Source organism: Eutrigla gurnardus, assembly GCF_963514095.1.
Source record: "Eutrigla gurnardus genome assembly, chromosome: 20".
In the NCBI taxonomy this organism is placed as follows: Eukaryota; Metazoa; Chordata; class Actinopteri; order Perciformes; family Triglidae; genus Eutrigla; species Eutrigla gurnardus.
In genome coordinates this window covers 20,626,254-20,638,397 of record NC_139931.1, presented here as the reverse complement: position 1 = coordinate 20,638,397, position 12,144 = coordinate 20,626,254, and the positions used below count along the sequence as shown (strand labels likewise).

General features: G+C 43.6%; 1 protein-coding gene across 1 annotated transcript; it reads right to left on the bottom strand.

The window, feature by feature from the left end:
- Positions 1 to 5,369: 5,369 nt before the first annotated feature.
- On the bottom strand, positions 5,370 to 12,068 carry lin7b (lin-7 homolog B (C. elegans)). The gene is made up of 6 exons (XM_084037197.1): positions 11,801 to 12,068; positions 10,689 to 10,807; positions 8,480 to 8,551; positions 7,417 to 7,626; positions 7,148 to 7,311; positions 5,370 to 5,980 (listed from the first exon to the last, which is right to left on the bottom strand). Exons 1-6 carry the CDS (start codon positions 11,874 to 11,876, stop codon positions 5,959 to 5,961), a joined length of 663 nt encoding a protein of 220 aa, XP_083893323.1. The 5' UTR covers positions 11,877 to 12,068; the 3' UTR covers positions 5,370 to 5,958.
- Positions 12,069 to 12,144: the final 76 nt, after the last annotated feature.

The following is a 12,144-nucleotide window of genomic DNA, read 5'->3' as shown; positions in this document are numbered from 1 at the left end:
ATCAGTCAGGTTTTTGGCGGTTTACAGGAGCAACAGGCCCGCTGATGGAAGACTTGGAGAAAGGAGCTGCTCGGTGTCCGGCGTTCCCCGGAGAGAGAGGGAGAGACAACGAAACGCAGCCTGCAGGATGAACTGCTCGCCACCACGTACATCACACGTCGGCTGCAGGCAGAGTTGTGGCATTAAAGCGCCGCCGCCCAGAGCCACGCAGGTTATTGTGCCATGCCTCTTACACACTAGGTTCTTATTTAATACAATTGTATTTTGATTACATTATTTTGTAGCCTAGGAAATGCAACACAGCTATTTCTGAATCACTGACAAGATGTGGACATGATTGTTGACCAGCAGACATAGACACTCAGGCTGTGGAAATATTAGTTTTTTGATAAGGGAGTTCTATTTTGATGTTTTTTCAATACAATTTGGCACCTTATTTACATGCTAAGTACGTTTCACAATCATGCATAGACACACACACACACACACACACACACACACAGTTCTTAGACTTAGTTCGGCGACCTGCAGTCAGGCTGTTATTTTACGAGGAGTAGTCTAATCCTCACATTGGACCTACATTCAGTGTTCAGGGTTACGCCTCGACAAAATGGTAACTCACGCCCGTCTGCTGGTACACGACTGAAGAGGAGAGGGAGGAAGATGCTCAGCTGCTGAACATGGGCGTCGCTAGACACTTTTTACTGGGGAACGTGCCCCAGTATTGATCTGCCGTGCCCCAGTAAAATCTCCCGTTCGAGTTTTAACGAGCTACTATATATATATATATGGGAGTGGATTAATTTATATTGATAATAACGGTAAAAGAATGGATTTTTTCTTTTTCATCCACAATCTCAAACCAACGCAGTTTAACCCAAAATACAAGCTGAGGCGCGCACCTTGTGGTCCGGGTCAGGCGCGCACATTACGTCCGTGCACAGCAGTGTGCATGTCGTAGCCGGTGCACCGCTCTTTTTTATGATTTTAGTAATAGGGGGCCTGTGCCCCAGTAGAGCTTTATGTCTAGCAACGCCCCTGCTGCTGAATGAGATTCAACCAAAACTGGTATAGACGGAGACATGGAAGTGAAGTCAAAACATCTCGATCGAAGTTGGTTATTAGATGTTATTAATACAGCAGCTTTGAGTGAAGTGGTGGCTAGTTGCAGGCTCGCACACATCTCTTTAACATACACTTGATTTATGAAGTTGAAATGAGGAATATGCAAAAATGTATTCCAGGGCCAGCCCAAGCCTTTTGGGGGCCCGAAGCAGAATTTGATGATTGTCACACTGTAATATTCCATTGTAAACTGTATTAATACAGTGACGGATTATGAACTACTGTCCCCCTGGGCACAGATGCATAAAGACCCAACCCCACCCTATTTGTGCAAAAGTGGGTGCAAATGGGGGAAGGGGGTCTGGGGGCCCTCCCCCATAAATTCTGAATTTGCTAGATGTGATTTCCTGTATTCTGGTGCATTTGTGGGATGGTCAGCTGGAGAATGGCAATACCTAAATTTGTTCAGATACATAGCCACATCCTGACTTGCAGGGCCTGCACTAGTGAACAGATATAGCACTGGGTTTACACTCCCCCAAACCATGAACCTACTTTAAAGGACTATATTTTGGATTCAAAGTTAAGTCCATAACTGATTACATGCATTCAGGGCTCCACACAGACATCATAACATAAGCCGAGTTTCATGATTTAGAGGCCTTTTTAGATATATCATAAATCACATATCATGTGATATTTACCTGAGGGGGCCCTATTAAGACATACCACCTACTGAATTTGGTTAGGGGCCCCATTGAGAGGGGGCCTTCCGCCAGGTGACCAGGGGGCCCCGAGCAGCTGCTGTGTTCGCTTATACCTCGGGCCAGCCCTAAAATTGGCGCAGTCAAGAGAGTTTTGGTAAATACTTGGAACATTAACACAAACGAACCTCACAAAGAGGGAATTTAGATAGAACAGCCAGCTTCACAGCGGACTTTGGAAGGGGTGTGGGGAAGTGGAAGGGTCCAACAACGTGGGAGACCAGTGTTTAAGGCTGCGTAATGGTTTTCCTAAACTAAGACGTTCAGTTGCCTAAAGCAGGGCCGGGCCAAGCCTTTTGGGGGCCTTCGGCAGAATTTGATTTGAGGCCCCCTCCCACCACCAGAGAGTCACCCATGCTTGACGATTATTGACACAAATCTCACACTATGTTACATTATAAATTGTATTTATTATTAGATATATTACAAATCACTAGTGCTGTCAATCGATTAGAAAAAAAATTAACTAATTAATCACACAATTTGCCATAATTAATCGCAATTAATTGCTTTCTTTCTTCTTAAGAATAAAGTATGTTATAATGGATATTTGAATGTAAAATGATGGAATTTATGTAGAATCAACACAAAGGAAGTATTTAAATTCAAATACTATTGTTAAATAGCAGCTTTTTTAACTTAAGCACAGATTCTCTCATGTGAACTACAGATTTCCGAAGAAACCATCAAGGCCATCAAAATTAACTGTCAGCTTGAAAAAGGCATATTTCTTATATGCACTAACAGAACATTTCAAAAAGGTCCACAATAGAACATGCAAATATGGAAAAAGTTTTGACAGCACTACAAATCACATATCCTATCCTATTTATCTGAGGGGCCGCATTCATACATTATAACCTATTTTGTATGATTAAGGGGCCCTTTTAAATCAGAATCATCTTTCTTTTACATAAAAACGTAATATTTTTGTCACCCGTTTCATTTATTTACAGTTTTTCTCGATTGTTTACACACATTTTCTGAACGCATGCCTCATACTCTCAGAACTCTACACACAAATCAAAAAACACACACACAATGGGCAAAACCCCTCAATTCTCCTGCAAAATGAAACTTTACATTCAAAACAATGTTATTTCTTCTCAAAATGGTATTTTGTTTTCAAATGACACACACAAACCATCATATGAATAGACATTAATAAGAACCAGTTGAACACTGATGTGCTCAATGTAAAACACGATGAACACTTCTTCTCCATTTGCCATAATGCCTTTTTTTGTTGTGTGTTACACTCACTACAGACAGTACATACATAAATGTGTTATAAAATATTTTAGAATATTGTTTTTAGATATTTTATTTTTCCCACAAGAATACTGTAATGTATACAGTTTTCATCCAAACCAACACAAAGTTGCATACAGTGGTCTACAAAACCAGAAGAATTTACTGTATACAGTTACAAAAAAAACAACAACTATCCCGTATCCTCTCTTCTGTTTCGGTCTGTCCACAGCACCTCATCCACATCACAGGCAATGCAAGCGATGGCCAAGCAGCGGGGGAAATATCGCCTAGCATGGAAAATCCATGCTAGGCTCCTCCTCGTACTCTCACTCCTCTGGCTCTGCCTCTGTTGCCAATGTTGGCATCCATTGCTCCAAAACAGAAGAGCTCACCTGTTGCACTTTTATGCTAATGCTCTGATTGCAAATTGTAAAACTGTGTTGCAGGTGTTTGCCCATGCGATGAGTCAGTGTGCATAGTAGGGAAATTAACTTTAGAATTTTGAATGGCAGTGTGTTCCTTGTGAAAACAAGAGATTTTCTTCATGAAAATTGTGCCAAATGCAGAGAATTGTGTGTAGTGTTTTGAAAAAAGTGTGTTTTAAAACTGCAATTTGAGTGTAAAGCAGGAATTGTGCTTGCAGTTTAGCAGAGCTAGTTCAGGGTGTTGGTGCATGAGTTACATGTTGTGGTCATTGTGTCTCAAGTACCAGTATTTGTGTGTAAACAATTGAGAAAAACTGTAATATGAAGAAAAAAAAAACACTCCACACATGATTGGGGGTGTGGCCAGGGAGCCGCAAGCAGCTGCTTAGTTGGCGCCCTCCCTGGCCTAAACTTCATTTAGTTGCTTAAACCTAACTGTATGTAGTTATTTGAAGTGCAAACATGTTATTCCTAAACCCAACTACCTCAGTGATGGAATCTCAATACTAATGTGTTGCTTGATCCTGGTGATGTTGTTGACTCACGAGTGATATCTAGTCCTGCTCAGTATGTAAAATGTCCCGAGATAACTTCTGTTGTAATATGACACGAAATAGAGTTTCATTCAATTGAAATTGAATTAGTTAGTTTGTAGTTTAATGTCGCTCCAACACAAATCAGCAGATTTCCATTTCACAACGTGCCGTGAGACTAAATGATGAGGACTAAGTGGAGGAAGCCTGGTGAGGACCATCTCCTGCAGTGAAAACGAACCCTTTGTCTCCTCCATCACTGAAGCACCGAGGGTTTCTCACATTTGGCCACCAGGAGCTCACACAGCGGCTCAGATCACATTAGTGAGATGAGACTTCTGTACGCTTCAGTGTAAGCAGCGTCCTCCGAGGACGTCCGTCTCCGAGAAACAAAGTTTACCTCCACACAGGTCTGGAGAATCCATCATCATTATGACCTCATAGCCATGGCGAATGTGAAGTAATTTCCCAGTGTGTGTGTGTACGTGCGCTGAATTATCGAAGATCGTCATTGCCAAGTCCTTTTTATCAGTCTCTGGTTCCTCCACATAGTCTGGTCTTGTCTCTGGACTAATGTGAGCTACTATCTAGACCTCTGGGGGACCACAGGCAGTCTTTGGTTTTTCCACATAGTCTGGTCTGGTCTCTGGTCTCATCGCCCTAAACCAGGGGTCTCAAACTGGCGGCCCACAGGCCACATCCGGCCCAATATTAAATTATTATATAATTTTACTACTTTTGAACTATTGTAATAAAAAAAAATTATATTTGTTTAAAAAAGTTAAATAAAAAGTATTTTGTTTGCACAATACAATTGCAAAGGTCAGAGGTCGTGGTGCTGCATGCCTTGACTGCAGCGTCTTTTCAAAGAAGTGCGGGGTTGTCGCTTCCTTTGTTTCACCACAAACAGCAAAGATGTGTGTTTCCCAGCAGAAAGAAAGGTGGACTGGGACCACACACTGTTTCAACAAAGATGGACGTTGCAGTGTTTTGTTGTAGCGTTCAGAGAAAATGCTACGTGCCTGATATGTAAGGAAAGAGTGGTGGTTCTACAGGAATACAACATCAAACATCATTACTGGTGTAAACACGGAGAGTATGAGAAGTAGAAGGGAGAGGAGAATGTTGACGTGTGTTGACGTCCTATCAGAAGACTAGACCATCAGAGGCCCTGAGCCAGTTTGAGTTTGAGACCTCTGATGTAGAAGAATGTCGTTCATGGCGCCGTTAGAGCACGTTGGTGTCGACATTAAACTTGTTACATTAAACTTGAACTGTTTGCAAACCGGAAAAAAGGCTTGACGTCAATTGGAAAGCATCAAATCAAGTGACAACACAGTTAGACTTTATTTCATTAATAATTATGCAAATCAAATACACAAAGAAATTAGTTTTTTCGAAAACTCTCAAGACCTTGACTACGATGCTGACGACTGAATCCAGTGTAGTTCTTCAGAATGCTAATGGTTAGCCCTCTAGCTGGGACACCTGACGGGAGAAAAGGCGGCTTCCACACGTTTCCTCTGCTACTGACTTCTACCTGCAGACGGTGGACACCGCTGAGGAGGACAGGGTTCTACATGACCACACACACGGAAAAGGACTCCAGAATATAAACGCTAATTAGGATCTAGTTTAAGCCACACACTAAAGAGAATGGATGGCCTGATGTAACAGCATGCTGAGGATGAGGTGAGGTGACGGGCATGGTCTGATACGCTTACTCTGCGTTTCTCTAAGAAATCAGGAACAAGGGGGGGGGGATCCTAATCTGCAGCGTTGGGCTTCATGAAGAAGTTCAGGTAACGAGTGTTGGTAGGCTACTTTGGTTTTTCTGCTTCTCATCTACGGCCTCTCGCTGGAACCTCTCGCAAAAGAGTACGGAGGGTTCGGACCACAAGGTGGGACAAGGGTCTGCTAGCCCCTGGACTCCAGAGATCTGCAGGGCGGGAGAGAGTGAGAGAGAGAGAGAGAGAGAGAGAGAGAGAGAGAGAGAGAGAGAGAGAGAGAGAGAGAGAGAGAGAGAGAGAGAGAGAGAGAGAGATTCGGCTTAATGCCACCAAAGTACAAGATAAGACATGTGGCCACAGCAGCACCCAGCCTTTGTGTCAGATTTATCAAATTGGATCAAATATATCTCTTTGTGTTTGGGCTCAGAGAGTATCTGAAAACTAAAGAGTGTGTGTACTTAGTGATGTTGATTGATTCCAGCTCAAATCTTCAATTTCAATCCAAATAATTTGAATTCTACACATTCTGTTATAAATATACAACTGCCCTCTAGTGGATGAAACGTGGCTATTGACAGTGACTTTTGCTATTGGGCTGATCTGGAGTCAGGTGGTGTATGGAGTTCAGCTCAAATCATCAACCATCATTCCTGCTCATTTCAGTCCCAGGGCTACTATTCATGAAACTATAAGGTTCCTTCAGCCTTGTGGTCTAGGTTTCCATAGTGGTCTTTAGTGTGTGTGCCAGTCCAAACCTAAAGTCTAGTTGTCTAAACCTAACTATGTAGTCTAGTAGTCTAAACCTGACTATGTAGTCTAGTTGTCTAAACCTAACTATGTAGTCTAGTAGTCTAAACCTGACTATGTAGTCTAGCTGTCTAAACCTAACTATGTAGTCTAGTTGTCTAAACATTTACATTTACATTTAGGTCATTTAGCAGACGCTTTTGTCCAAAGCGATTTACAATAAGTACATTGTCAAAAGAAAGAAACAAAGTAACCACAACATATCATTGCCGATAAAGTAAGAGCTAAAGAGCTGTTCAGCAAACATACCTTAACAGTGCTATGATCAAAGTTCTATAGGTAAGAACATAGTGATATTTTTTTTTAGGGGGGGGGGGTAATGGCATGTAAAGTTGTCTCAACCTAACTATGTATTCTAGTTGTCTAAACCTAACTATGTATTCTAGTTGTCTAAACCTAACTATGTAGTTTAGTTGTCTCAACCTAACTATGTAGTTGAGTTGTCTCAACCTAACTATGTAGTTTATCGTTCAGTCCAGCGAAATAAAAACCTTTCACTGGAATTGAGTGTGTGTTTGCATGAGAACATGATGTCATAGGAGACAGCATTGCTACGGACGACGCCTCACGAGTAGCTGGTGTGCTGCTGTCGTCGCCGGGCGCTCCTCATCTTCTCAAACCGAGCCTCCATCTCCTCCAGGACTTTCGGGGTGTAGCGGACCACCAGCTTGACTGAACCCTGGGCGGCCTTCAGCAGCTCCACGGCCTTCTCGTGGTGCTCCCCCTCCACGCTCTGCAAACCCCCGACACACCAGGACGTTACAGTACGCTAGCACACTTATGAGCACTTATTATCGCGGACAGAAAAATATAATGGAGTTGAAGCTGGTCTTCTTACCACGCCGTTGACAGACAGCAGCTGGTCGCCTCTCTTTAGCCCTCCTTGGCGGTCGGCCACGCCCCCAGGGATAACTCTGGAGATGTAGATGGGGGAGTTCTGCTCTTTGCCCCCCATGATGTTAAAGCCCAGGCCCTCTTCTGTCTTGGGCAGCTCCACCACCCTTGGGTGGGCGTGGCCCTCGCTGGCTGCAAAGGCTGCCACGGTGGCCTGGTCAGGGAGGTGTGATGAGCAGGACAAGCAGTTACGTCACATCAAGACGGTAATGAGAGAGTGTTCCAGGGGCGGGCAAAAAACGGATTTATGTAAAAAATCACGATTCTTATTTTCTAAGATTCTAAATCAATTCATAAATTCCAAAAAAGTTGTTTTTCTTTTTTAAATACTAAAAGTCTGTGCAAGTGAAGCATGAATGAATGTCATCTTTGATCTGAGACTTTGTGTATTTACATATTGTAATCAGTTTAACTATTTCAAAAAATTTAAATGATATAATCTTATGCTCTCATGCCATAATTTGCCACACCGCCTTTATGAGCCCACAGAGGACTGGAGTAGATCCTGAAGCATGTACTGATTCTAAAATCGATTTTGAATAGTGAATCATTTTGAATTGAAAATAAATTTTGAATCGGATCGCGACCTCAAGAATCAGAATCCAATCGTGAGACACCCAAAGCTTCCCCTACCGTGGACCCTCATTTTGTGTAGTTTGTTGTACAGTGAGTTATTTCTCTGCATCCCCTCTAAATATGTACATAGTCGACGGAGAGAGAAAATAATTTGTTCATCTCCTTTAAATTTTGCCATGAATTCCACATGTAACTGAAAAGATCCTTTCACAAGTAAACAAATACATTTTAATCTAAATTAATCAAATCTTATAAATTGTTTATTATTTGTCTCCGTTGACTACCGTACATATTCATTCAGAAATGAGGTCCCATGGGGGAAGTTTTAAGCATATTTTGATGTTGAACTATAATCATTAAAAACTCTCCAGCCACTCAATGCTTTAGAATGATAAGATTTACGATTACAGTTATGAGTTTGCATGGAGTACCTTGGCAGTTGCCTGAGCTCGCACCTCCGGTCCTCCAGCGATGTCCAGAGTGTCGTAGAGCTGCTCGTAGACCTGAGGAGCAAACAAGGCACACCAACATGTGAGTCCAAGGAAATACGCTGAATAAACACACACGATATAACAAACACCAGCACTTCTTTATATATGAGTTTTCAAGACAAACATAGGTGTTAGAGTCCTTCAAAGACCCGAGACAGTCAGGAATCTGTGTCTAAATCACAGACTGTATATAAAAACCTTGTCATGGTGATTTGATCCCTTGGTTTGTGGACTACAGTTTTGAAGCCACGAGTTTGGCATTATGGCCGTCACCATCTTGGAGTTTTTGAAACCAGTGAAGGAAGTGACCATATTTGGACTGTGGAAGAGCGACGGGTGGATCTGAGGATTATGTGTGGATCACGTCACCATGACGAGCAGCAGAGTGGCACCCTTACTGGATCTGGATTCATCAGGATTCTGGTGTTGAAGCTGCTAACAAAGTTAGCTTCATCATTCAAGGTCAACTTTACAGCTAAGTGTTAAAGTCATCTTAGTAGCTAACTGCATTGTTAGAGACCTGTCAATCAGGTAGCCCCGCCCCCTAAAGCATCCCCTGCTTTCTGGTCTGGTGGACTCTAAATGGACCATAATGTACTAAATGAACATCATGCTGGATTGAAGAAGACTTGAAACTAGAGATTGAGACCATAAACTCATGTTTACAATGTTTACTGAGATAATACATCAAGAGAGAAGTAGGACCATTTTCTCATAGACATTTATACAACCAGAGAGGAGTCGCCCCCTGGTGGCCAGCAGAGAGAATTAGGACCATTTTCTCATAGACTTCCATGCAATCAGAGAGGAGTCGCCCCCTGGTGGCCAGCAGAGAGAAGTAGGACCATTTTCTCATAGGCTTCGATTGCTCAGAGTTCGATTTTCCATTTCATGTGCAGGTGCATGACAGCACTATATTATAAAATGTAGGCTATTGCAGTGTTTGCGAAAAAAACATTGCTAGAAATCCTTCTAGGCCTAAACATTTATTTAACCATGGTCGAACATACTACCATGTACTGATTTAAAAAGACATAGAAAATATAGAAACAGCGGAAGAGATTGAGCCAATTACATCCTTAATTACATGCGTATTTGTTGCCGTTGTAGTCGAAACTTATGCAATATAGCCGCGGCGTCGGTCAATATATCCATGGAGTTGATCCTTATGAAATTAGGTATTCCAACTAAACGGCTCCGACGACGGCGACTTCTTTGGTTCAGCACAAGGATGCGTTGTATCGTTGCCATAGTTTTGCCACCGTTCACAACCGACACCAGCGTCCATTTATGACATGCCTTGACATTGACATTGTCTAGGCATAATGGGCTAATTAAATGACACTGTAATATACCTAGGCTACTTCTGAGGTTGAGGTAAAGCTTAGCCTTGTGATGAAATGCATGCGCATTTTATTTTTATTTTCTTCATGAATGACTTAAAACCATTGGTGAAACGCAACACTGGCAATGTGCAGTTCCATGCGCAGCGGGGATTTCTGGATTACTGTACAGTGGCGGCGACTAGCGTCAGGAGCTGAAACATCACTACGGTAGAGCTGAGAAGGCTCTAAGAGTGCTCCAGACCACCCTTACCAACGTATGACGTACGAAAGAGATTCGTTGCAAAGAACGTTTCGGGAAACATGCGAAATGTTAAGTAGGAACTCTAAGTAGGGGTTACGAATGACGTAGCGTTAAGAAGGCTTTAAGAAGGCTTCGGGAAACCGGGCCCAGAACCGGAGGTTGCCTCCTGGTCTACATAGCATCTTCTCCTGGCAGAGAAGGACCCATGGAAGAGATGGGGAGCCCTACACTTCATCATTTGTTTTGTTTCCATGACAACATATTATCACTCTAACCACCATTGTATGATCAATGAGCATCTCCCATCTGCATGTAATTATGTATTCAGGCTGCTATCTATTTGTTTACCATTGTTTTTTTTGGCACCAACCAGAAGATTTTTCTTCATACTTGGTATGATGAGCTTGTGACCTCTCACCCTGACAGTAGTGATGTTAGGGCAAGTAGGACGAGGACGGGATGGAGGGAAGGGCCATAGCCAGTGATATCAAGGCTCCTAGCTCCTTCTAGAAATAGGAGGAGGTGGAAAGAAATGGACACTCCCCGGCTTGTACATGCGTACCTCTCTGATGGCAGCACAGAACTTGCTCTGCAGGACTCTCTGCAGGGCCTGCAGCTTGGGGGGGGGCAGCTCCCCGCTCCGCTGCAGCCGGTCCAGGAGCTCGATCACCCTGCACACGTCTGACACACACACACACACACACTGAATTATTGTTGGTAATTACATTAAAGTAAACGATTAATGCTTTCATTTAGTAAGATTCACTTTACACAACACTACAAGTTAGGCTCCTACCAGACCAGGCTTCTAGTAGGCCAGTTCAAACGTCTTTAACAGGAGGTCCGCGACCCCTAGGGGTCCACAGTGTTAATTCAGGGGGTGCCCGAAAATGTCCAAAAATGCACATAAATACAACCTATAATAAGGAAATCTAAATCTTCCTAGCTATATGTTCACGCTATGAGGCGAAATTGCGTTGAAATGCCGATATAGATTTACAATATGTTCCATAAATATAAGAATCTGCCAACAATTATTATTGTAATGGGTTAGCATCGTATACGTCATTATAAAGTGCTGTTATACACGGCCCTATAGGCTGCACTACACATTATTATTGTTCCGGTTTAATAAGCAACACAAGTGTATATGATATGAGACAGGTGTTAATGAAGGCAGGAGCCGTAACGCAGTCAGACCGATGCGCCTCATTCAAACGAACAATGAAGACCGACGCTTGTGGCCGCGCCTTTAAACCACCGTCGCTCGCGCACAGCGGGCCCCGCACCGCGGACGCTCCAGACCCGGTCCCGGAGGCGTCCGCCAACGGGGACATGAGGCTGCGCACGGTCTCGCGCATTCTTCGACGCGCAAGACAGTGAAACCGGAGCCTGTTGGGCCTAAATTATGTCATCAATTAAGCAGTTACTACAACAAAGAAGCGCGCGAGCCCTCTCAAACATTAGCAACGTCGCGCAGAACGCAACAAATGAGGTGCGCTAAAGGGAGCCTCATTCATTATGCACATATTCAAATGTTTAGTCATTAGTTCATTTAGGCAAAGGAAGCAGGTGTGCATCCTCCAAAGAAACCACGGGTTCACCGTTAACCTGCCAGGACGCGGACTGGCTCGTATAGCTCTGGTCTGGTCTGGGTCTAGTCCAGCACGTTACCTCTCTCCAGGCAGAGCGGCTCCGTCATGGCCGCCATGTCTGCTTCCTTCCCAGGGTGGTAGTAAGAGGACATCATCGCGACCTCGTCCACGTCCAGGTCTATTTAACGCCGTGGAGATGAGCACCAGGTCCGGCTCACAGCGACTGGCGGGCCATGGTCTCCGGTGAGCTGGTCAGCAGCAGACTGGAGGAGACACCGGGTCCGGGTTCTGGTCGGAGGATCGAGCTGACGCACCGCAGCTCCGGATTCAGCGCGTGACTCTGAGCATCTCGCATGTTTAATACGAGCTACTGCGCAGTCACTACGCGTCGTATTTAAATCCATATTTCAGATCAGGTGTTTC

Bases quoted from the DNA above. Each gene is read 5' to 3' on its own strand.
- lin7b (XM_084037197.1), bottom strand. From the start codon at position 11,876: ATGATGTCCTCTTACTACCACCCTGGGAAGGAAGCAGACATGGCGGCC. The intron at 7,312-7,416 runs GTAAGAAGACCA...GGGGGTTTGCAG, and splicing joins TGCTGTCTGTCAACGGCGTG to AGCGTGGAGGGGGAGCACCA. The intron at 5,981-7,147 runs GTGAGGCGTCGT...CCCGCCCTGCAG, and splicing joins CAGCAGCACACCAGCTACTC to ATCTCTGGAGTCCAGGGGCT.